At 40.6% G+C, this 27554-nt stretch overlaps 1 protein-coding gene across 1 annotated transcript; it reads right to left on the bottom strand.

The window, feature by feature from the left end:
- On the bottom strand, positions 1 to 26923 carry fhdc1 (FH2 domain containing 1). Its single transcript, XM_057328820.1, has 13 exons — positions 26807 to 26923; positions 18462 to 18496; positions 17772 to 18240; positions 10429 to 10490; positions 9058 to 9160; positions 8849 to 8934; positions 8639 to 8739; positions 7655 to 7725; positions 5737 to 5844; positions 5577 to 5647; positions 5323 to 5440; positions 4716 to 4880; positions 1 to 4550 (listed from the first exon to the last, which is right to left on the bottom strand). Exons 3-13 carry the CDS (start codon positions 18216 to 18218, stop codon positions 2388 to 2390), a joined length of 3495 nt encoding a protein of 1164 aa, XP_057184803.1. The 5' UTR covers positions 18219 to 18240; positions 18462 to 18496; positions 26807 to 26923; the 3' UTR covers positions 1 to 2387.
- Positions 26924 to 27554: the final 631 nt, after the last annotated feature.

The following is a 27554-nucleotide window of genomic DNA, read 5'->3' as shown; positions in this document are numbered from 1 at the left end:
CATAGATTTTTATTGATTAGCTTATATTGATTGTAATAATACAATCACAGAGAAAAAGGCTCCAAAGTAACATTCAAAATAGAAATTTCAAGCACTAACACATCGACATACTGTATATTCCAAGTTATCTGGCTGGACAAATGCAACTTCATTTTCATTTTAAAGTCACTCCAAGTTATCTAAATCAACAACCTTGACTATTGACTATTGTGTTTTTGTTGTTTATATGATTAAACTGCTATCTACAGCTGGAACAAGGATTCCATTGTGCAAGATTTCCCCATGTTGCCATGGATGCATTCTAAAGCATGTTAACCAATCAGTACTAAATACAAATGTCAATACAGTACATTAACTTTTCTCACAACATGAAAAAGGCATTGTACAATGTAACTGAGGTACACCTGCAGAAAAGCCATTGATTCACTTGATAAATGATTCAGAGTGAACCATCAGAATATTAGAACCAGAGGTGGCAAATATGATTCTAGAGGTAGAATGATTTTAGGCCTTTTGTGTTGTCATAGTGTGAAATCAGCACTACATTTAATTAGCGCATTATACATAGAAACAAAATAAAAAACAAGCTGACAGCATTCTATTAGTGTTGACTTATTATTACAATTAAATATAGCTGTTTTACACAATCGCTTCATAATAGAAACAAAGAAGTAGAAAGCTAAGAAAAATAGATAGCTTTGCTGTGCGGCAAGCTGATGGTAGTGACGCTATGCCCTTGGTCAAGGGCATAACAGCAGACACAGACAGTACCCTGCACATTGACAGTATAGTGCACACAGCATTTACCACTCTTTCCTAATAACACTTATTCTAAAACTGATTTTTTCATTTTTAAGAACACAGATACTATTGTATGTAAACATACTATACTTCCTCAAACACATACTGTGAGAACATTGCATACAGTGTATGTGCTTTCTCAAATGTTTAGACCACACAAAGACAATGTTCACAATATTCTATAGTCTCCCCTCTAGCACAATGTTTTGCCACTCCTGGTTAACAATATGGCTTTACAAATAAGTAGCAGTATATTCGCAAAACAGTCACAAATACAGTGCCAAAAGCAGCAAGATTGTACAGCAGTTTATAGTAAAAAAAATCTGAAAGCAACTCCGCAGCCACTGAAGATATTAGACCCGCTTTATATTAGGTGTCTTTACTTGCTTTATATTCAATGTATCTATTGTGTACATATGTGAAAAACCCAATTTGGGTATTTTTTTAGATTGACTGTTTTCTACATAAATTTATCCTACATAATGTAAAGAACAATCTGTGAAAATATAATCTTGACATATTTTAAATAAACTGAGTAATGCCATGTCAGACAATGAAATCATAGGGGTTGAAATCAAATTTTGATACATGTAATCTCATAATTAGATTATGAGACGTCAACATGGTTTTCACAGGCAGGGTCACATACTGTATGTGTTGTTAAATTGTTAGTAAATATGTGTTTTCTTTATCTCTAATCCTAAACCCGCCAATAAAATACACTATAAAAAATCCACAAAAAAAACGTAAAATAAAAGTTTTCCCTGTAAAATTAAGATGTTTTCACCGTTTGTCTTTTACTGTTATTTTACGTTTTTTACTGTATTTTATTACAGGTTTTTTACAGTGTGCCCCATAACACATACCAAACGATTTCTCTTATATACTGTAAATACACTGGTTTTAAAGACACCTAATATATTCTGGGACCAAGATATTTTCTGAAGAGGTTTTAAACTATTAGGTGTTGTACTCAACTTTCATTGCATCAGCTACACTAAAATGTATTTGGAAAACATTCAGACATTCATCACTTAAGATTGATTTGTCATGCACAAAAAAACATTTTGGTGGTATATCTTTAAGTGGAAAATCTTTTTCCTTCATTTGTTTTAATGAAAATGTGATCTTAGTAAACAATACTACTTACATTGCTTTTACTAAATAATATATAATATAAAGCAAGCATGTCAATATATGACAAATTGTCTTTGTGAGAACAGCTCACAAGTTTAATTACTAAAAATATAATCTAAGTATAATTTGTGATTGATGTGTTTTATGTGTTCATGACAGTGAGTTCATGACAGTTGATGATGTGTAAAGTACATGAAGGCCATCAGAACCATCCGTGTATGGATGTGAAAGTGCTTCTAACATATGCTGTCAAATGGTGACAGTAGCTTACATAACTTTTAAAACGTTTGCAGAGCATCTATTTCAGCTACATTCTAAAGGCAGTAGATACATTCAGGACAATATGAGACAACAAGTGCCTCTTTAGTAACTCTGGTGCACGTGCAGAAAATACATTTGTTCTGCCATGTTCAACATTGTTTTTACACCTAGTATGTTATATTTCCACTCTACTTCCATGTCGGTTTATTGGTCCTGCATACAGAAGCAGAGTCTCTATTCTGTGTGGATTTCTCTGAAAAACTGCTACTTTTAAAGGAATGCTCTCGTCCGGACTGTTGAGGTGTTGTGTCACTTCCTTGAGTGGTTCGACTGGAAGCCCTTACGCTCTGAACCCTCCTTAAAGACCCCCCTAGTTTGTCCTCACCCCTTGGCAAAGGTCCACTACTGACTGAGTCCGTTCTAGCAACAGAAGCCAATCTCTGAGAGCTAGTTCTTGATACGGTGGAGCTCTTTGATGGTGTTCCTACTGCAGGTGGTGCGGGGGAGTCTTTTTTAGATCTGGAAGAGGATGCTACAGTGTTGCGAGCAAAACTGGGCAAAGAACCTTTGGGGGTGTTGTTTGGAGTTTCACATGTAACTCCTTCCGAAGTTTCTTGGGCCTGAGCTAGAGCCAAGGCTCGCATTGTTGAACGACACATCTTTTCTTCTGGTGGTGGTTTTGAGATGTTAGGTTTGGCATTTGATTTCTTGTGGGAGGGTGTGCGTTGAGTTGACTCCCTTGTCCAGCGAGGGTTGGTGTTGCTTGCCAGTGTTCCTCTTTGCGCCCTGGGATTCTCTGGAGGGAGACTGGAATGTCGAACGGGTCTGCTTTGTCTCTCACCTCTCCTAGCTGGCATGCTTTGGTCACGAAGTGGACGCCTGGGTTCGGCACTTTCATGTCCAGGGGGTTTTTCCACTCTCCTCAAGTTACTACCAGATCGATTCTGCCTCGTAATGGGCACCACTTTACGCATGTTTTGCTTCTCAGTTGCCGTGAGGGTTCTTGTGGGACGGCTGGCATGAGTAGACCCTGGTTTGGACACAGTCTTGGTTTTGACATGACTGGTCCCTTTGGGTTTACAGGTCTGGACTGCCTTCTCATCTTTCCGCCCCTCAGCTGTGTCACAGCTGTCTGTCTCTGGTTCTTCGGTAGTTACAGATGTACTGACTGGTTCTGGACTCTCTTGGTCAATGTTTTCTGTTTTCTGTTCATCACTTAATGCAGAGACAGAGTGACCATTGAAGGACTCAAAATTGGAGGAAAGGGAATTGGCATCCTGAGGGATTCTTGAAAAGTTGGCATCCTGTGGCTTTGATTTAGGTCCAGATACTTCGTTAATAATGGGAAAACTCTCAATCTCAGAACAGTCCAACACAACAGAACAGTCAGTTTCAGTGCAGTCCATGACATTTAACACAGGTTTCTTATTGGACGCAGATGGATCGAGGGGCAATGGGGTGTCACACGTTGTTGAGGAAAAGGTGCTTGTGTCCACTTCCTCCTCCTGGGACATATCGTTCCATAGTTTTTCAGGCTTGGGTGCTTCCTCAGAACTTCTACTATATGGAGGGGTATCAAGAACAAATAGTTTGGAAGAGTTTTCATCTCTTTCCAGATCTGTCACTACAACTTCACATGGGTTGTCTAAAGTAACATGACTGTTGTTATTGATCTGGCTTGCTATTTCAAAGGGCTGTAGGCCAGGAACTAGTGTGTGTTTCTCTACACAAACACTCATGTGTCCAACACCTTGTCCAGATGTCTTCTGAAAAACATTCTTTGAGTTACTTAATTGAGGGGTAACTCTACCTTCTGAGAGAGATGTGTAATTATTATTATTGTAGGGATCATTGTTCATGTTGTAGCCAGAAGTTGAGTATCTAGCTAAAGGACTGATCGGTTCCGTTTCAGCCTTTGTTGAAGTTGCCTCCGTCTCTTGATAAGCTTGACTTTGTGGGTCCAGCTCCCTATTATTATCCTGTAAAAAAAGCCAGGGCACGGTCTTTCTTTTATGGTTCCTGCTTGAACGTGGAAGGCTGCTAAATTTGTTGTACTCAGTAGCTGAAGGCCCAGAGACGAGCTCCACGTAGCCACGGTCACCAACCGTGTGATGATAGCGACGAGCACTTGCCGAGCGCCCCAAAGGACTGTGGGGGCTTTGAGGTCTTGAATGAAGCAAGAAGTCCAGAAGACCTTCTTTTGTTAGGATGTCAACGTCATTTTCACTACTACTCCGACCAAAACCTTCATTATCACCTTTCTCATTTCCAGCCCAGGCAGACCGTCTCTCCTCCAGTTCCCGTAAGCGTCGCCGTCTGGCTTCATCTTTTAATTCTCTGTCCAGGTTGTCCTGCAGGAGAGTAGACAAGAGAATGTAATAAGAGGGAATGACTACACAGAACATGACTGTGTCCATGTTGTAATGTCAGCGACAGATAAACTCTTGATTTCTATTATTTCTTGTTCATTGAAAGACTGTGTTTTTTTTACTTTTTCCTGAAAAGGTATGTCATACCTTGACTGCTTTTTTGAACTTTAGGCAAAAGTCTTGGAAGATTCTAAAGCACTCATCCAATATAAAGGTGTCTTTGTCTTCACAGAAAAAGTCAATGAGAGCATTGCCCTCCTTGCGCAAGTCTAGTCTGCGGCGTTTAAGGTCCTGCAGGGCTTGTGTAGCGCTCTAATAAATAAAAAAGCAAATGACAAATGCACAAAAATTAGCATTAATGGGAGGAACAAGGGAAATCCTTTTCATAAAATCCAATATTTAATAATAGCACCATTATGACATAAGATATTGGAGTTAACACAGTTGTGTATGACCAAAACATATAAAATATAACATAATGACAATGTAACAAAACAACCAAAAAAATTGCTTAAATCTGCAAATGATAACTTTTGCCTCTATGTTGCCATTCTGTTAAGTGTAAAGTATAAAATTGCAGATTACATTACATATATTTACATAAGATGAAGTCAAATGACGTCAAACTGACATGCCCCATATGTACTTGCTCAAGTAATTTAGTTTATTTTTACCCCTGAAACATTACGGAATGCAGCTTTAACAAATAAAAAATGGAAACATGAAACTCTTATTGGAAGAATAATTCATTTACCTGCAAAAATGGATCTAGCTGCTTTTGCAGCTCATTGTCATGCTGGATTTTCTGCTCCAAAGAACGTGTTTTGACATAAAGAGAAGAAAACTCTGCCTCAATGTTTTCTACTGAGATTCTGCAACAGTGAAATAATAAGGCAGTGAAAAATCGAGAACGGGCAGGAGAAGTAATGAGGAGAAGTGAAGGATAAAATAGAGGAAATACAGGTTAAACATATCTCAGACATATCTTAGAAACAAAGTGAAATATACCTAGCTGCACTCTGGACACATGTTAGTTTCTCTGGAAACTTCAAAAGGGCCTCGTCTTTTTTCTGTGCTTCCTGAAAGTAAAAGCGCAAGTCAATGTAAAATAAAAACAGCAAAAACACTGCAGTACACCACATTTGCATTTGGTTCTAGTTCTAGTTACCAGTGCCACAAAATGGAGCAGGTTCATGCCAGGTTTGTTGGCCTTGTTATCTGCCAGAGAGAGCAGGGAAGACAGTTTGAAGCCCACAGCATTGCCTGCATAGCCACCCTATAAACAAAAAAATATTAACATGAAGCCAACTAAAATCCTGCATCTACTATTCACAAGTGTTAAGTTTTTTATTTTGTCTTAAACAATTTCAGTAACTTAACATTTATTTTCTATAGGGTTAATAATATAGATCGCAATTTTCAACAGGCTTTGTCACGAGTGTGTGGCAGGAAAGAAGAACCCAAGCGCAGGCAGACGTGAAGGGGTTAAACAAGATATATTTATTACAAAAAACACGCAAAACAAAAACCCACGAGGGGGTTTAAACAAGACAAGATAATAATAGGGGTAAACAGGGATGAAAAACTAACTAAACACTAAACTAGAAACAATACTTGACATGAACTACACTCAAACACTTACTTAGACTGGACAGGGTTCTTGAAACAGAAAGACAGGATCACAGGACCACTGACAAGCACGATACACATACACGTATGTAATACACGGGCACAGGACAAAGAAACAAGAGGGTATATATAGGTAAGACAAACGAGGGATAACGACATGGGGCAGGTGTGGTTAATTAAACACTCAGGGGAAGATAACAAGGAAACGAGAGGAGTGGGGCCAATGACAAGACACTGGAGAGAACGTATATTATTGTCAAAAGGACAATAATATGTTTCTCTCCACACATAACCAAAAGCCTTGTCATGGCTCTGCTACAGGACCAAGAAAAACATGACTAAATGAAGCAGAGCCATGACAGGCTTACCACTAACTGATGTGGAGTAATTGTATCAGCTCCTTATTAACTCTGTCATTAACTCAAACTCTTTGACATTAAGGGCCCTATCATACACTAGGCCAATGTGGCGCCAGGCACAACGCAAGTGTCTTTTGCTAGTTTCAGCCCGCTGCAGTTCTCATTTTCACGTCATGCGCCACGTTGTTTAAATAGCAAATGCATTTATATCCATTTGTGCGCCCATGGCGTGCTGGCCTGAAAACGAGGTGTGTTCAGGCGCATTGCTATTTTGCGGCAACTGAAATAGACTGCACCACTGACCAACTGAAACCTGGTCTAAAGTTAATGGCGCAATATTTTTTTGGTTATTTAAAGAGTGCGTTAGTAATATGTGCCCATAGAATAAGCGCACACTCTTATAACACACAGAGGGACGTGCAGCAGCACACAAACATGCCATGATGTAAAAGATTATTATTGTGTACATAAAGATAAAAATCCGACTTGTCCTGTAGTTGGACTGCTCATGCGCGAGGTTAAATGGTCTGCTTGTGCACGAGGTTAAAGCACACAGGCAGAACATTTACAGGACAAGTCGGATTTCTATCTTTATCTACACAATAATAACGTGTGCCGTTACCTCACTAGAAAAGCATTCAGTCTTGGCTATTGCAAATTCTGCCACCTAAATAGAAAATCTGCCATGGCCAACTGGCCTTAAAGGGAATGGTAGATGAGACTTTGACGGTTTACTGCACGTTTTGCCCAAAACACACCTATTACTCATTTAGAAAATAGGGACAACCCTTTTAGATCATTCGCCGAGCGCATTGACCATTTTCCCCGTTGTTAAACTAGCAAAAGTGGATTCAGAAGCGCCCTAAGCGCACTTGCGCCGTAAGTTAGACCATGCGCTTAGATCGTTAACACAGGGCCCTAAGTGTGATTAGCTCAAACTCAACAGACGTCAGAGAATCATAACCACGTTGGTTTTTGACAAAAGTTCTTGTTCACAAAAGACCTCTAATTGGAAAAATGTAGTTACGATTTTGGAAAACATTGTCTGGTCACTGCTACAAAACTGAGGAGAAAGCTATGGATAGAGACCATTCTTACAGCATTCATGATGTTTCCAGCTTGGAGAACCAAATGTAGAATGGCGTGGAGCTCTTCACAAGTCATTAGTTCTGTGGAATAATCAATACAAATATTGTAATCGCGGAAATCAACATCCATACACTTACTATTTTGTGTCATACTCTCTATAGTTTAAGAAATGCACTTGGCCATGTGTCCTAGTTTATGTTAGACTGTTTGGTAATAATTAGTACATTAGTGATTATTTTTAACATTAGTTAAATGATTATTAATGGAGTGCTATACATTATGCTATTATTGTACATTGAAGTACTGCTGAGTTGTAGAAAGCTCATACGCCATTGGTTTCTGCAAAGGCTACTGAAGACATTGCTGACAGATAGAAAGTGACTCAGCATTAATGCACCTCCAATTTCTACAACTGAGCCCTGATGAAAATTCACTCGGCTGTCCACACTTAATGGTAATAAGTTGGTTGTTTGAGCAAACTATCAAATTGCATGTGGCTGTATTTTGTGCAATTTACAAAAAAAAACAATGTGTAAAAGCCACACAGAAAAACAGGCTGGACACACTTATATTATTGCAACAAAGAATAAAGGTTCATGTTGCTCAAATTTAGAGCATTGCATTAGCGACGCAAAAGTTGAAGGTTTGTTTTCCAGGGAACACGTTTCTGCATGACTCAGATAACATATTCATTTAGGAAACCTGCAAAAGCAGATAACGCAGTCCCCAGTATAACACATTAGCAGATCAGCACTGACATTTTAAGCACATGCTATCAAGTTTGCATGTTTCATGCATGTAAATCTTTAGTTCAACGGTCAAAATTAGACTGAGTTAGATCAACAATTTCCCCTCAAAATATTCTGGCCAATTTGGCATAATTTTTCTACATTGACACAATATTTACAAAACTACTAATACAGAAAAGAGATTAAACTGCAGTACTTTAAATACTTTAAGTCAGAACAATAACAAAATGCGTCATGTTCTTACCTTCGGTAGCCTGACGCACAATGTTAATCTCACGACACATGGACGCACAAGACGGATGGAACTCTTCCTGTAGTACCATAGCCTCAATACTCACCTCAAAGCTTTAAAAGTGGACACACAAGCATAGTTGAATTGCCTGTTTTCCAAGGGGTTAAATGAACATACTGTATACTGTAAGTTTGTGTATCATTGATAAGCGAGTTTTCTTACCATGGTACTTGAATCAACAGGAACATGAAGGAATCGACCAGTGTCAGATTATTGGGATCTCCTTTGAATTCTCTCAATCTCTTTACCTAGCCATAAATATTGTGTTATGATTCAAATTTACAGTCATACATGAAATACACCAAAACTTTTCATACACTATGCATCCTCTATGAATATGATGTGCAGGTGAGGTTTAAAGGTCTTCTCACCTCATCTGACTCAGGTAGTAGTTTGAGTAGTTCTTTCAGTGGTTCAGCCCCATACTGTTTACTGTTGCCCAGACGGATATCTTCTACTATTGCATGATTGGACCTGAGGGAGCAAAGTAAGTACAAAACAGACGATCATGTATTTGCTCAGGCAACAAGACCACTGAGAATCTAAATGAGACTAACCCACGCACACTTCAATGTATGCTCCCAAGAAATACACACATAATAGGTTTATTCTCACGAAACCACTGAAACATCATGGCAGTTAAGGTTTTAATTATAAAACATAATACGGTAACACAAAAAATGGTCATAGTAAAGATAATTCGGTTCTCTACCTTGCACAAATCATAATTTTAACATAGCAATAAATTACTTTAGCATTTTATTGCTTTTTCTGTTGAAATTATCATTACGGCCCTGATTTGTCTGTTTGTAACAGATTAAACAATTTGAAAAAATAACTGTTTGTTCTACTTGATGTCCGACTCTCTAACCACTAGGCCACAACTGCCCATCAGTCCATGACTGATATTCTCATCCTCTGTATCATTTTGTAAAGACTGTTTAAACACACATGTACCAGTACCTTTCAAATGGCTACCGGGTTAACCGATTACTTTAGATTTTTCTAGCTAAAAACTTAAAGGAGTAGTTCACCTGTATGGTTAATAAAAACTTGCTTAGGCATTATGACTTCTCTTTTTTTAGGCAAACATGCTATGGGATTGACAGTTTTTAAATGGTTAGGGTAATAAGGCCTTTTTTGTAAAAAAAAAAAAATGTTCAAAATTGTGTTTCAATTGTTTCTCACAAGTGACCATATACTTTTCAATAATGTTCTGTCATAAATGTGTGAACAATCCACTAAAATGGGATAATCCTTTAGAGAACTTGTTTTCTACATTAGTGATTCAACAGTGTAAATATGACATGATACAGTGTCCACACACATGCATACATACACAGTACAGAACTAATATACACACATAATAAACACATAGACACAAAAAAACATTCATATACAAACATGTAAATAACAATGTGACCACAGCAAACTGTACTTATAATCATTCTGTCTTCCAGTCAACAAATCAAACAAAAGCCCTGTTTACACAAGACACATCCACCTCCGCCTGCCCACTTCCCCTCATAATAGAATTTACACACGCTTATCTTATTTTCTGCTTTATCTGAATTGTATATCTCACAATGAATGTACGTGACATCCTTGTGTGAAATACTCAGGTGTCAAACTGAGCAAAAAAGCTATCGACCATTACACAAAAGCGTTGGGTTTCCATTGACCACCAGATCTCATTTCTGTGCTGTAACACATAAATAAAAGGACTTCTCTGAGAAACTTACTTTTTGAACTGTTTGAGGAAAATTCCAATGTTCATTCCTCTCTTGGAATCCAGGATGCTGATCTGGGAGAACAGAGTGATGGAAAGGTAATTCATTTGGATGAAAGGATGCACAGAAAGACAGAGCGTGTGTGTTTTGATCACAAACAATGGGCATTCAAACAAAACATAGGCTATAAAATGATTTAAATTAAAAACGTTAAATAAGTTTTTATTACTGTAATAAGCATTATTGCCTCTTATTAACAGGGAGTTTTTGTATGAATTATGTCTCCCAGTATTACAATAAAAACACAGTAGTACAATAAAACTCCCAGTATTATTGTATCTCTGCTTTAAAAAAATTCCATATTCATTTTTTATACCTAAAAGAAAACGCTACGAAATACAATATTGTTTAACTAATTAACATAGTATCAGCACCAGGAAACCCTTTGAAGTGTGATGACTCATACGGTGAGATCATTACCCAACATGACACAGCGTTTTACTGGCAACTAAACAGACATACAAGATGCCTCTCTCTCTCTTTCTAGCAAACACATTTACATGGGTCATGTGTGTGATACATGCAATTTGTGCAGCTCAAAGAACAGGAGCTCAAAGGACGAACAGGGCGGAGTCTGAAATTACACATAAGACCACACGCGTGACCCACACCACCTCAAACAAACAATAGCTAAGCTACATTAGATCTGCACAGGTACACTGGGTGCCTTCGTGGATAATTACAAAGCTACCAGACCTGCATCGACCACACAAAACAGCAGAAAAACACAGCTGGTCGCTTAGACACAAAATTACAAGGGACCATATGTTTTGAGTAATAGCGACATGTTTGTTTTATGCAGAGGTGGGAAACAAACTATGGTTTCTACAGTACGTGATAAGAAATGTGTAAACATTTGATTAAAACAGAAAAATCAGACATTGCATGGACTACAGTGTCATGACTCTGCTTCATCATGTCATGTCTATTCTTGGTCTTGTAGCAGAGTCATGGCAAAGCCTTAGGTTTTATGTGGAGAGAGAGATTGTTGACCTTTCGGCCTTCCATACTCCCTCTCTCCGGTCCGCGTCTCTCTTCCCGCCATCTCGTTTCCTCGTTAACTTTCCCTGAGTGTGTTTCCTGCCATGTTTAGTTTACAGAGTGACAGAATGACCGAACCAACCAGAACCCAGCAGGCAGCTCCAAAGGACGGCACGGCGTCGTCCTCGCGGGCCGCCCAAGCCCACTTGCTGCTGGGTTTCCGTCAGGGGAGTTACGGGAACCGGGAGTTCGCCGGGGCATTCTCGACGGTGGCGAGGTCGTCTGAGTTTGGCGAGGCGGAGTTGAAGGCGATCTTCAACTGCTGCCTCAATCAGCGCATCGCCCCGTCGGAGAAGAGGCTGCTGGCTCCCCTTGGGTTTGCGGACATAGTCAGGTTCGTGGCCAACCGGGACGGTCCCGGGGGTGAGGTTCCACTCGGAGCTCTCGCCCCACGGTCGACCGCTCCGGAGGGCCTCGTCCTGGCTGCCGCTGCCCGGGGGGGCTCAGTACCCTCCGGCTTGAGCTCCACGGTTCTCCTGGTGGCGCCTGTGGTGAGTGGGGGAGGAGTGACCCGGGGACGACGTCTACAAACTCCTCCGACCCAGAACTCCCTCTGTCCTCCACAGACCCGGCTAACTCGGCCATGGGCCCGATGAACGAGAGGAAGAGGGAGAAGCGTCGAGGAGGAGCGTCCACGCCGGTGCAGCCGGTTTCCAGTCCGGTGCATCCGGTGATCCAGCCGGCGTTGCAGCCGGCGTCCAGTCCGGTGATCTAGCCGGCGTCCAGTCCGGTGATCCAGCCGGCGCCCAGTCCGATGATCCAGCCGGCGCCCAGTCCGGTGATCCAGCCGGCGTCCCAGCTGGCCTTCCAGCCGGCGTCAAGCCCTGTCCAGCCGGCATTTCAGCCGGCCTTCCAGCCGACATTCCAGTCGGCGGTTCCCCCTATGAGTCCCCCCCTAAGTCCCCCAGGACTTCGCGCCCTCGAGCGCAGCCGGGGACTAGGACTATTCCCCCAGAGACTGTTCCTTCCCGTCCCAACCCCTTTGGACTGCCCCATATGAACCCTTGCGTGTCCCCACCCCCCCCCCCATGTTTGTTGTTTTTGTTGTCACACCCCAGTCCCTTTGTTATTCTTGCTTGTCTGCCCCTGATTTTGTTTTCCATGTTTTGTCTGTTTTTGTCACTGTCTCAGTCTGTCTTGTCCCATTAGTCTACCCCTTGGTGAACACCTGCGGGTGTTCATTAAGGGGGGGGGCTTCTGTCATGATGATGCTTCATCATGTCATGTCTATTCTTGGTCTTGTAGCAGAGTCATGGCAAAGCCTTAGGTTTTATGTGGAGAGAGAGATTGTTGACCTTTCGGCCTTCCATACTCCCTCTCTCCGGTCCGCGTCTCTGTTCCCGCCATCTCGTTTCCTCATTAACTTTCCCTGAGTGTTTTATTACCCACACCTGCCCCTTGCTAATTATCCTTTGTCTGTCTCCCTATATAATACCCTCATGTTTCATTGTCCTGTGTTCGGTCATTGTGTGTGCTATGTGCTGTATTCAGTTGTCTTGTTCTCGTCCAGCGTTAGCCGTTATTGCCTGTTCCTGTTGTTGCTGTGTCATCGTCTTAGTAAGTGTGTAGTTTAGTTTAGTTTAGTTTGTCAAGTGTTTATTCAGTCTAGTGTTTAGTCAGTCTTCGTTCTGTGCTTGTTTATTATTTTCTTGTAGCTGTTTTTACCCCATCGCGGGTCCTTGTTTTGTGTTTGTTAAAATAAAGTCTTTTGTGTTAACCCCTTAATCCCCGGCTGCCTGCAATTGGGTTCTACCCCTGCTGATCGTGACACTACAGTATATAGAAGCTGCACAGCTGTAGACTGTTACTTTATCAGAAATAACAGATATGAATAGAATCTTATCTAAACTATAACCAATGCAAATAGTTCAGGGAAGTTATAGTTAACTTACATGTTAACATTTATGTAGCTGTGACAACTGATAATAAAAGATTAATTTCAATATTGCTTGTTTAACATGTTTTTGTTATGTATAATAGTCTCTCTAAGTGGATTGTGGGATTTTTTTCTTTAATTAAAAAATCTCATGTTACATACGTCATTGTGATCGTTAGAAGTCAAATAATCACAATAAATCTCTTGCATTTAAGCATTTCTGCATTCATTATTTGTAATGTAATGTTTACTGTCTAATAAAATGTGTTAATTTAGTGAAGCATCACTGTAATTTTATTAATGCAGCGCAGCATCACTAAACTTCCCCCTCTTGCTGTGAATTTAGCCATTGTAGTGTCCATGGATCTACACTTCTAATTTTTATTGAAAATAGTAGAACATCCCAGTAATTTAGGAATACTTAGTGTATTTCAACATACTATGATTTGGCACATACTGATTTAAATTTTTAATAGTATTTAGGATGAATATGCGAATTGGGGTGTAAGGATATAGATTTGGCAAAACACAGCAAAAGCACGCACATCAACTTGAAATGGGTGCTTGATCAAAAATGAAACAGGAAAAATTTTATACAAAGTCTGCACACCTAAGCTCCAAAATTCTAAAAAGTTTTAATACCTTCACAAAACGTGTGACGTTTCGAGCACACATGCTCTTCATCAGACATACATTATGTTCAGAGATATAGGTTTGCCAATTGTTTTACCGTTGGTTTGAAAAGAGTCGACTCATAAGATTCTTTCATTTTAAGAATGCCCCAGTAAAAAGAAATCGCAACCTTGGAAAAAACTACGCATTTTGTAAAACTTGAAAAAAAGTAACGAGAGGAACGTGTAACAGTGTAACGAAGTAAAAGTACACTTTTTTTACAAGAAAAATACTTTAGTAAAAGAAACTTTAAATTTACTCCCAAAATGTTACTACCTATGTGATACTATCTACCTCTGATAATGTGTGTACTTTACTGTATAACGTCTTGGTTACGGATGTAACCTCAGTTCCCTGATGGAGGGAACGAGACGTTGTGTCGAGCCGACAGATGGGGTTCGTCCTTGAGAACCGCTTCCGACTTCTTTAGAAAAGGCCAATGAAATTGGCGAATGAAATTTGCATATCCGGGTATAAAAGGGAGATGGCTTGCTGCATTCATTCACCTTTGTTCTGATGAGCCTGAGAACCTCTCACGACTGCTGCAGCGGGCAGCACGTATTGTGGCATAAAGGACACAACGTCTCGTTCCCTCCATCAGGGAACTGAGGTTACATCCGTAACCAAGACGTTCCCTTTCTGTCGGTCTCTCGGCGTTGTGTCGAGCCGACAGATGGGGTTCCTATGGAAAACGCCACAACGCTGTGCCCTGTCACAATCTCTAGCAAAGCGACGGTGACTGGCTTGGGCGTGTCAGCCGTGAGCGCTACCGCGAAATTGTAACCTACCAGTGGGTAGGTTTTGGCCCTCACAGGCGGCGGCCTTGTTTCTCTAACAGCGAGAAGCCGCCCGATACCGTAAGGCCACTGGGTAAGCGCTACTTCCTCAAATGGGGGGTGCGCTACAGAGACCACTTCCTACCGTAGGGAGGAGTTTAGTGGAGATACCAACATGGTGTCGCCGTTAGGGGAGAACTCATGGGAGGAATGTGCGGACTGAAGGAGTTAACCTAAAGGTGGAGGACCACCTAGGGAAGGTCATGGGTTGCCAAGGTGGGTACCAATCATGAGGATACATCAGACGGAACCGCCCGATGGGGGGGTTACAACGTCCGGTAGCACTAGGTCTGGTTAGAGCTATGTTAACTATGCTATGATAACTCAGTTGGTACCCGGCCTAAGGGGCAGGGCTGCTCTGCCCAGCCCGCCCGCAGGAGGTGCTTGCTTAGTGATGGATGGAATGCCTGTTCTTCACCCAGTGGGGGAAGAAGGGGGGCAAAAAATAGCATGCTGATCCACCTAGGAGGGGGAAGGCGCTTTCGCAGGCGTACGCCCTACCGGCCGCCGGTCTTACCTGATGCCCTGCCAGACTCGAGCTGATACCGGTTTTACGCAGAGGCTGTAGAACCTCGCGAAGGTGTTGAGCGTAGCCCAACCCGCAGCTCTGCAGATGTCTGCCAGAGAGGCGCCTTGAGCCAGTGCCCACGAGGAGGCTATACTCCTTGTGGAGTGAGCTCTCACTGCTAGTGGGCACGGGCGAACTTAGGACCGGTACGCCATAGTGACGGCGTCCATGATCCAGTGCGCCAATTTCTGTTTGAGACAGCCCTGTTTGAGACAGGCGCAATGCTCGTACTGGACACAACACGGATGGGGGAGCACCTGTAAGTTCACCACCTGGTGTCTAGGGGGAGTGGTGGGAACTTTGGGCACCTCGGACCGAAGCACGGGAGCATCCTTGCCTCTGACTGAGGTTTGAGAGGATGCCCTGAAACTTGGGCGGGCGTCTGGGGAGTTGGATTGCATAGCCGAGACGGATCGTATCCCGTAGTCACCGTGACGGTTTGGGAAGCTCTTGTCAGGCTCCCAGGGACCGAGACAGGGAGGCTAGGGGTACGTTCTGCTTTATCGACGTCCCGGGGGGTGGTTCGATGACTGGCAGTGCGGATCCCTCGCCGTGGGGGGGCCCCCGGAGAGGAGATCGGCTCTGCTGTTTTACCTGCCTGGCGATGATGTAGCACATCGCACCATCGATTGAGAGTGCTTAGGCTGATGATTATCCTCGACATTGGGTCTCGCCGCAACGTTGAGTTGCCGAACACCATCATGTAGAGGGTGAGAGCGGCTGTGATAATACCCAGACTATGATGTAGCACAACGCACCGTCGGTTGAGAGTGCTTAGGCTGCTGATTATCCTCAACATTGGGTCTCGCCGTGACACAACGTCGAGTTGCCGAACACCATCATGTAGAGGGTGAGAGCGGCTGTGATAAACACCCAGAGAGAGAGAAAACTCTTAGAAGTGGGCTGTTGGGACGGGGCAGGAACCATCCCGGATCGACCTACCAGCGATGGAATGGCTGGGGTCGGGCCCGAAGGTATTCTCGATCTCCCTGGGGTTTTCCCATGAGGGCTGCTTCGGCTTCCCAAGAGGGCTTTATGGCTATAGTCATAGGCCACTAGCATTAAGCCAGTCAGCGTGGTAGCCAAGGCACACATAGTCATAGGCCACTAGCGTTTAGCTGGTCGGCATGGTAGCCGAGGCACACATAGCCCATTAGCGTTAAGCCGGTCGGCATGGTAGCCCAGGCCCCATAGGCGGATTAACCATATGGCAATTGGGCGAATGCCCAGGGGCACCAAGACTTTTGGGGCACCAAATAAACCAGCAACACAAAATTAAAATTTTATAAATGTACATAAGTACTTGTTTTTTAAGACTTAAGTCATGCATCTGCGCTAAATCGGCGTGGCACCATGTGCGTAGAATACCCCCCACTTATCTGGTTAGTTAGAACTAACATTCAGCCATTCACGAGTGAGTGTTATGAGACGAGTCGTCTTTCGTGTACACTTTAAGCTTCAAACACACGGAAGGGGGAACGGTGCAGAGTGCATTGTTGTAGTGGCAACTAAAAATGCGGGGATTAGCACTGATTAATAAAGGCATATATATACATGGCATGCATCAGAAATATGCTGGTATAGTGCCAATAATGTATGCTAATAGTACGTGGAGGTAAGGGCACTATTTAAGGTCCAACCCTGCGTTTTAAAGTGAAAGTGAAGAACGGTGTCATCACTATAGCAATCAATTCATATGTGTACTTTTTAGTGGAGTACACTTTTATCGCAGTACTTTTGTGATCGTTTAGGAGTCTGTAAGAAGAATAGACACATACTGTGTTTAAAAAGAGCATTTGAATAGCTGTATGTGCAATTGAATCCCGTCTGTTTTGCGCGTCTCTCTAGCAGTTAAAATAGTAATAATAACGTTTCATGTTATTTTTATAAATAACCTTGCTATACATTGTAATCTGATGAATGCCACTTTCTTGGCTAGTGATTGTCGTAGCAGTGCAGCACGCTTAAGAAACCCTCCTACTTCCCCAGCTCCACTTGTATAGATCTGCTACAAGGTGATCATGTACGCTATATGGGGGTTATTCATATATGTTATATGTGCAGCAGCAGCATTCCTTACATGCACACAGCGGCATGTTGTGGATGTATTGAAAGTAGCAAGGCTCTGTACTTGCTCCGCCCAGCAGATCTATTCCGCCAAGACTAAATACATTTATATGTCATGAACACTACCATGCTAAACCTTCTGAGAGTTGTCATGACAGAAATTACATTATCCACCAGACTATATTGTACGGCAGCTATTCCTAGTGGTGATTCATTTCTGATTGGGTTGACTTACCTCACCCTTGCTCTCTTTAAACGAGCCTCTGGATCTCCTTGCACAAGGGTGTCCGCTGCCCGTCTTGGTTCGAACGTCCTCCTGCTGGCCAAAGAGCTCCTCAACCGTCTTCACGTCAATTTGATACTGCTGCTGTCTCACTGCCAGAGTCCAAATATTGGGTTTTCCCCGCACCTTCTCTTCTGGAATGGTTTTCCAGAAGAAACTCCGTACCCGCCGTTTCTTCCGTGAAGCGTGCATTTGACCGGGATGGCCCAGCAGTGGTGGCGGAGGTGGAGGGGGTGGTGGGGGTCCCTCTGGTGGACTGACAATGCTGTCTCCTCCATGGCTGGGGTCATTTGTGGATTTTGCAGAAGGTTCTGGGAAATCCAGTGGACTTACTGCAGGTCTGGTATGATCGCCTGCCAACTCTTCCACGGCAGATGTCACACTAGCCATGATAAGCATCACTTTAGCATTGACACAAGTCCTGGAGGGCCAATGAACAAATACTTCACAAATCAGGTCAGCCTCCTTGCTAAAATACGGTGTGATGTCTGGTTGTCATTACAAGGTAATTTCAAGCAGAATGCATGAGGAGTTTGTTCTTGATTTCACACAGAATATAGAATTTATTTTTCACAATGCTGCCGACTCTTTACTCTGATGAGTTCACTTCAACCACCCAGTCCCATCATGCCGTGCTGTTACCTTCAGACTTTTGGTCAGAGGTCAAAGCCTTGGAACTGCAGGACAAAAGACAAAAACACACAATTACTGAGGTGCAGTCAAGCGAAAGAACTATAACATAGGAAATGAGAAAGTAACAGACATCAAAAGAAATGTGGTTGTCCACTGAAGGAAAGCTCACAGTAGGAAAACGGCAAATGCTATTGTTCAGCTTAAGTAGTTGAGGCCAACCTGCTTTGTGTAAAAATGATCCTGACAGATGAGTAAAATCTTCACTAATGAAAACTCAAACAAAGACCTTTAAAAGGAAATTGTGCAGCAAAATAATTTGGTATCAAAATGTATAATTCTACAACAAATAATTCTACTAATGATTAATTCTGATTATAAATACTAGTATGTTACATACATATTAAAACATAAAACAGGCACTTCAGTAGGCACTGAAGAAGATGCTACTCTGAATTCCTGTAAGGGTCTTTCAGAAGTTTATCAAATATCGACGAGTACATAAAACATAAATCTAAAGTATATTGAGATTTCAGAATGAACACATGTAATACCTACTGTATGTCGAGGTGCCTCATACATCTGCTGATTTGATATGTTTGCTACAATAATGAAAATAAATATAACTCACTGTTCTATCTACATACTTAGGACGTTTGTGCTGTAAGAATGTACAGGGAGACTTCAGATATAAGAACAGTGACTGGTAAGTTACTGTTTTATTATTAAAATCTGAAAAACGTCTCATTAATTAAAAATAATTTTGGGCCTACCAACAGGTGCAGTGGCTGTGAGGTGGTTTCATTATGATGATCATGTGTGTTATGATTATCATGTGCAATCCAGTTCTTTACTTCTGATTAGTGGTTAAACCATCAGTTGCTCTCATACACCCAAGAAATACATCAACAGCAAAATCATTGTTACATACTTATACTGTATGTTACCAAATAACAAATGAAGTAAACAAGTTGAAATAAATATGAATTTAAGACATAAAAAGCAATAGTGTTGAGATTTAATCAAGGTGATATATTTTACAAAATGTACATTATCTATATATTATTGTTTATTTGTTTGTTAGCTGAGAATTTAAGTCTCACATGGCCGAATGTCATAATTAGAGGAGTTTACATACTGGTGATTCAGTCATGACCACATCTGCTATTTGAATATGTAAAGCAGCCAACATCACAGAACCTTCAAAGTACAGTGAGGTTGCCAGGGAGACCAGCAACCAATCAAAAGCTGCTGCTCTACTGAATTGCAAAGATATTCAACCAAAGTAACAAACAAGAGGTCATTTTAGTTCTCTTTTATTTGAGATATGTTTAATTTACAAGAGACTTGTTAGCAGTTTAAATGGATTAGCACTTTTTCAACCATTGAAATTGTTTAGTATTACAACGAGGAAGCGTTAACTCCAGTAAAAGCCCAGGGGTTTCTGCTTTACTGTACTCTATACTACTGCTGTCTGTTGGGACTGGACAATCACACACTGGACACAGCTCTTTTGGGAAATGCTTTTGGAGGGTCACAACAGACTAACTCATGATTCTTTCTTTATGATCACTGTATTTGTTCTCCATTTGCTCAATGGGTAATATTTTTGCATAGTGCTTTTTTATTTCCAATACAATTTTTTCATATTTTATACAAAATGTAGGCCTACAGCAACAGTGCACATTAGTGAAAAGTGCCATGGGAATCTATCAAAAACCATGTTCTTGTATACAAGTAACCTTAATGCTGGGACTGACCAGTGGACAAAAGCAAAAAACACATATATTGTTATTTTTTGACAGAGTTGTTTGCAACAGCATGTAACTGTAGTTATTAGTAGGATTGGTAAAAAGACAGCAAGTCCTGCAAACCAGAACTCATCACAGTACAACCTGTGAAGTGAACAGTGTCTCATTCGATCCTCCAGGTTTTTTACTTATTAAAACACATTTGACGTCACAGGAAGAATCTGGTTCCATCCTGACTGATCTGAGCTGAGTTAAGCATAAGCTACTACGTATAATTAATTCATGTGTAAAAGTAAGGATGTCTTGCCATTTTGAGTCATCTTCTTTAGGAAATGCTGTGTGCGGTTCTAACATGAATGTCATTTGGCACAAATACTTATGTCTCAACTATTTTTTCACAATGCAATGGAAAATCTGTGTAGTCAGCCTATCAAACTCTAAAGTTCCAATCCTACATGACATCTTTCCTGTCTCAGCTTTCCTGTGCAAAGATTCCTTTCTTCCTTGATGCCAGAGGAGAGTTAAGGTTTAACAAACTCTAACACATTCTCATTCACCTCAGTGGTGTCTCTGATGCAATGTCAGTGATAGCAAACAACACACCCAGATACTCAGTATCAAATCTGTCCATTATCATAACCTACAGTACATTTAAATGATTTTATAAGAAATACTGTATATATTTTGATATTTTGAAGAATGTTGTTAACAGCCCCCCTTTCACTTGCATTGGTTACAATAGAAATTATTGGGGGGGGGCTGTGCTGTTATGTTACCAACATTTTTCAAAATATCATCAGAAGAAATCTGCAGAAGAAAGAACGTCATACAGATTTGACACGACAAGAGGGCGTGATTATGATGACAGAGTTTTAATTTGGAAGGTGAACTACTATAAGCTTAACAAATAATCAATATAATGTTGGGTCAATCACGAGAAAGAAAAATATTGATGGAGATTCCTATTGTAGTTTTAAACCTTAAATGGATACTTCACCCAAAAATGAAATTTCTGTCATCATTTACTCACCTTCAAGTTGTTCCAAATGTGTATAAATTTCTTTGTTCTGATGAACACAGAAGTTCTGATGAACTTTCCTGTAGCTTTCCTCAGTCGTAAGAGCATGGCGTTAACAACGCCAAGGTCGTGGGTTCGATCCTAGGGGATTGCACATACTTAGAAACAAATGTACAGGATAATGCAATGTAAGTCGCTTTGGATAAAAGCGTCTGCCAAATGCGGAAATGTAAATGGAATAATGCTTATAACCAAACAGATCTCAACACCCATTGACTACCATAGTAGGAAAAAAACAATGGTAGTCAAAAGTGCCCCAGAACTGTTTTCTGTCCTACATTCTTCAAAATGTATTTTTCCACGTTGTTCTCACTCTGTCTGTCACACACGCCTATAAAAACATAATACCAATCTTGAGTGTCTTTTTTTGAATTCTGCTTTTGGAATTTAGAATTTATTCATACATTATCTTACTCCAAAATAAGAGCTGCACTCTACATTCTACTAGCTCACTATAGTCACAAATCTGATTACAACAGACATTGTTAAGCATGTTTGATGGATTTTTGACAACATTCTGAATGAATGGGACAGTGTTACAGTCCTGTGAGGAAAATCTCCTAAAAGTCCCAGTTTGTTTGTTAGTGATTAACAATGCCAGATAGGAATGTGTTTTATTTACTGTTTATTGTAATTGACATTGACATTGTGATTTAAATAATCACTTAAAATCCACCCCAAGAAGTATTCTCATTTTATTCTAAAAGGCTCAGAGCAATTGGTACTCCAGAAGACATTTTCAGTTTACATAACAGTAGCCTCACCTGCCCTTGGATCATACTTTCATGGTCGTCTCAGGTCGAGACAACCCTATCACAACTCTTCTAGCAAAATCCTGTCATGCTACTTGATTCAACTGATACTACCTGTTTGACATACTCGGCTTGAATGTGTCTGGTAAATGAGGTCCAAGGCACTAACCCACACACCAGGCATATAATCCCTCCAGCAGAACATTTGGTGCTATGAACAACACCAAAACAAAGAAGCTTTGAGGAAACACACAGAGATTAAGAAATACTTCAGGAGATTCAAGTGTTCTCAATGGTGCTTTGGATTCAGTCTTCGCTGTAAATCAGCCATGTGTCAAAGTCCAAACACACCAGTTTTTTAGGTAATTACTGTAAACTGCTTTTCTATCCGAGGAAAAGATGCACAAACTAAAAGGCCTAAAATTTAGGAACAATGATAAACAGCAACTGTTTTGTTTGATACAGAGCAATACTGAGCCATGTAATGATGCTATGCAAATGCTTCATGAAAACACTTTTGGACAATCATTTCTATTACTTTAATTCTAAGGTATAATGTGTTTTATAATGATGCTTTAAAATCATTCCTCATTTAGGAAGACATATCAAGGTAAAGGGAAATCTCCATTACATTGCCGTAACATGGTCATAAAAACGTCTACCAAACATCTGCCAACAGTAACTTTTTAGTTCTTTCAGGAGGGAAGTAAGCTCTCTTTACTTACTGTTTGCTGTTAAATACTCCTGTACATTTTTTTTGTTGTAGCCTATATATGCAGTGTAAGCTAAAATATGTTAGGTTAATGGAGTATACTACAGTATATTATTTTCTTTTATCACAATTCTTTTATCGCTATTGAAAATATTCAAATGAATAGAAAACCTATCAATACTCCACCGTGTTTGGTTGCCTACACTGAACCACTATAACAAAGATCTACAACAATCTTTTATCATGAAAATATGCTATTTTAAACAAAAAATTAGGTGTAATTTTGAAATATCTTGTCTGATTGTGTAGGTGAAAAAACGTTGAATGATTTATACATAGATTCTCCACGTAGTGTAATAGAATCGTGATTTTCCACTAATGGCTACTGTGAATTTCCTAATTGAAATTAACCACATCTGCGGGCAATGTGAGTGAGGACCCAAATAGAGAATGAGAGGAAGCAAAATAATGAAGGGATGAGAGAAGATATATAGAAAGAGGTAGGTTATGAGTGGAATCACACATTAATCAAATGTGATGTGACTAAACTGGTGGTTCAGGTCGACAAGGGAACTCGGAGAGGAACTTTATAACCAAGACTTGAAAAATAACTACTATGTCAACCTCACTTTGCATTCCCTTCATTCATACAAAATAAGACTGGTCCTTTTACAAATACCTTATATAAAGACAGTTCTGTCATGACAACTCTCGGTGGGTTTAGCATGGTAGTGTACATGACATATAAATGTATTTGGTCTTGGCGGAATAGATCTGCTACGCTGCTGCTGCGGCAGAGCAAGTACAGAGACTTGCTACTGCTAATACATCCACAACATGCTGCTGTGAGCATATAAGGAAAGCTGCTGCTGCACAAATAGTAACATATATGAATAACCCTCATATAGCATACATGATCACCTTGTAGCAGATCTATACATGTGGAGCTTGGGAAGGAGGAGGGTTTCTGATATATTTCTAATATATTTCATATTATTACTGAACCAGTGCTAGTGTGAGGTGGTGAGCAGTCAGCATGAGATTCATTGCTTAGTGATCTCTATTGATTGTAAAGGGTCATTACAGAAGGTAAATGAACCATTAACAACGAACGTCTAACAACTTAGCAATGGCCATCACACGATACATAGTCCGACGTATAGTAACAGGAGGACTTCAGGAATCGCACAGATGACAGAGGTAAGAGCTTAATGAAACCAAAGTTCCAGGTTAATCTCAATAAAGGTGTAAAAGAATATCTCATTTCGCAAATGAGATGGTATTTTCAACACGTTACAGAGTAAAAACAACAGTGTTGAAGAAGCATGGATTTCAAGGTACAATCTAATAAATGTTGGGTTATATCAACCCATCGTTGGGTCAAACATGGACTAACTGTTGAATTAAATTAAACCAGAGAATGTTTACATTTGACCCAGCAATGAGTTAAAACAACCCAGTATTTGGGTTTAAGGAACCAGGTATAGGTTAATTTACAACCCAACGGTTGGGTTTGCCCATCATTGATCCAATGCTGATTTGAAATAACCCATCGTATTTTTATAGTGTAGATGTAAGTAAAAAGAGAAGAATAACTCTGAAAATGTGTCTTCTAAGTCTCTGGAAAAATTTGTTAGTATATAAGTGTCCCTTTATGAACTTGTAGGTAGGAGCCAATAAGATCATCGTTCAGGTCATGGCACAATCACTTAATATAGTATGAAATGTGTACTGACAAGGAAACTGTCAACTGTCTTCACTTCACTGTCAATCACTGATGCTGACTTTATATCTGCCTAAGAGAGTTTTCTCCTTCCAAAAAAACCCCATACATCTAATAATATGGTGGAAATGTGTTGATAGCTAAGGGGCTGACAAAACACACACACACACGCACACACACACACACACACACACACACACACACACACACACACACGCACGCACACGCACACACGCACACGCACGCGCACGCACACACACGCGCACACACACACACACACACACACACACACATGTCTGGTTTACTATCTCCATGGGGACAGTCCATAGGCGTAATGTTTTTTATACTGTACAAACTGTATATTCTATCCCCTATCCCTAACCCTACCCCTAAACCTAAAGATCATAGAAAACTTTTTGCATTTTTAGATTTAAAAAAATATTGTTCTGTACAATTTATAAGCTTTTTTGCCCATGGGGACCTCAATTTTGTTCCCCACGGTGACACGAATCCCCATGTGTTGGTGTGCATTCAGGTTTAGGTCCCCACCGGGATATACAAACATGAACACACATATACACACGCGCACACACACACACACACACACACACACACAGTCATGTGCACACACATACTCTCATATTACAGTACTCACTGCCCGGCTTGCTCTCGACCACAAACAGACACGGTTACTCCCACAGTCAATACAAATTCAAGTGCAGACGGTCATAGTAAACAGAGAAATACATTAATGTGTGTGTGCTTCATTAAAATCAAACATCACAGAATACCAAAGCAGTCACTTGAAAATCATGCAGCTAAACAACTGCTTAATACAGAGAAATAGAACTAAAAATACAAAGAACTAGATTTATATGATGTCATTGATCATTTCATTTCAAAAAAGGAAGTGAATGATCTAGCGGGCAAACAGGATGCACTTTGGTTGCCAAGGTGACAACAGGTGGGACTAGAAACTGGAATCCAAACACCTGATGTTTATGTGTGAGCAAACACAAGAGCTAGAAGCTTACTATTTAGTCCCTTTAGAGCCCATTAGAAGTATTATGACAGAGTAATTACAACAACAATTGGAATTGTCGTAAGGAGTTTCTGTTTAGACAGACACTGTATTTGTGACAAATAAACTGTGTGTGAACAGAGAACAGAATATATGTGTATTGCTTTAAAATCCAAAAGTGATATTCCTAATAATAAAAACACAAAAACTTTAACTAATAATTTTAAACAAAAATCAGAACCCTACACAATCCACAACTTCACAAAGTATAATCCCCATCAACAACCAGGCTGTGAGTCAAGTGTTTCCACGGTAATCAATCAAGTCATGTATCTATATAGACCTTAGCTGGGTGTTGGGGGGGCTTCAACCTAGTTCCCCTACTTTAGGGTGTGTTACCGTGGCAATGTGGCAACAGACAACCACCCTCCCCCGTTGACCTTAGCCCAAGGGAAAACTTTTCCCTAACCTTTGTTTCAGAACTTGTGAAAGGACTGTCTTCAATTCATCTCACCATGAGAAATGCGTAGGGATACTAAAGAAGCTGGCTTCAGAGGATGACAATAAAGCACATCACAACCTGTGACAAAGCAGCACAAAAGCACTTCTAGTAAAAGCCCCTTGGGTCCCTACAGCTACAGGACAAAACAACACGGCTGAACACCTTCAGATGCACTAGAAATACTAAACATCTGTAAAGAACAGTTCACATACAATCAGCATTATATATAAACTACTGTGAGGTGAGGGATTTCTGATGATGTAATGTTTACAGACCATGATCCACACTCAAGTCAAATAAAGGAGGCAGTGGAGGCTTTTGGGCAGGCACTGAGGTTTATTCTTCTTATTTAATTCTGTACAACAAGTTCGAATTACAGATGTGCTGACTCATGGGAACATCGACGTTGTGATCTTGCGTCCAATGATGTGATAGCAATAAAGGCTACAAAATAAATCCCGAGTGTTGATGTGACAGGATCGATTTGTAGAGCCATCAATGACGGGCGATATTATACAAATGACTGTCAACCCAATTCCTCCTTATTATAAATAACCACGTAATCATCACATTTTAAAAACTATTATATAGTTATCTATATAATACTAACATCTAGTACTGCCAAGAGTCAGCAGGAACATTTGCCTAATGTTCGACCATGCGAGTATCACAGGGAAAATATTTAAATGCTTTTCAGAAAGACCCATTAGACCAGTATCTGGACAGGGTATGCTTTAAAGGGCATCACTAGAAACAAAATAACTCCATAACAGGTTCCAATAACTAAATACGTAACGAAACAACGTAAAACACCTTACCGTTTAGGATGAGATGCGCTGTGTTTTTCCTCCCAGTGCGGCAGGTGTGTGTTTTCAGGGGAAGGTGTGTGTCCGTATCACCGACATCCTGCGCGGCCAGCGCTGCAGCGCTCAAAGCTGCGGTATATTACTGCGAGCAGACACACTCCGCATGCGCAAGATGTGCTGGGATCCGGCGCATGAGCAGTCCGTGCTGCTGTGACTTGCTCAGGTGAATCTCATTCTCCCTCGTCTCTTGGGACCGCGATCGATTCGTATGTGTGCCAAATGAAACGTAGTACAGACAGAAGTGCATAGATTGACTTCTTTAAATATTTATTAAACATAAACAGGACATTGCAATGGACGAGTTGATGAAACAATTTATTTGGAACGATATTATTAATAGTTGAGGGTAGTTTCAGAATCAGAAGAGCTTTATTGCCACGTGTGCTTGCACACACAAGGAATTTTCTATGGTGTTGGAAGCTTCTAGTACAGACATTCAACACAATGACAATACAAATATAGTAAGATTTACAGTCTAAAAGATTCTAAAATATGCATATATAAAATAAAAGACTATTGTACAGAAAATGGGGAATAATAACATGAGACATTGTACAGGGTAGTATATAGTAGAATATACGTATATTAACAGATTGTATGTACACTTGTGCAAATGGATAATGATATAAGTAGAGGTAGTGATATATACATGTAGAAATAAAATGTAGATATAATAAGGCACTATAGTGCACACTATAGG

The sequence above is a fragment of the Triplophysa rosa genome, unplaced genomic scaffold, assembly GCF_024868665.1.
Source record: "Triplophysa rosa unplaced genomic scaffold, Trosa_1v2 scaffold84_ERROPOS85878, whole genome shotgun sequence".
Classification (NCBI taxonomy): domain Eukaryota; kingdom Metazoa; phylum Chordata; class Actinopteri; order Cypriniformes; family Nemacheilidae; genus Triplophysa; species Triplophysa rosa.
This window is presented reverse-complemented; position numbering and strand designations above follow the sequence as displayed.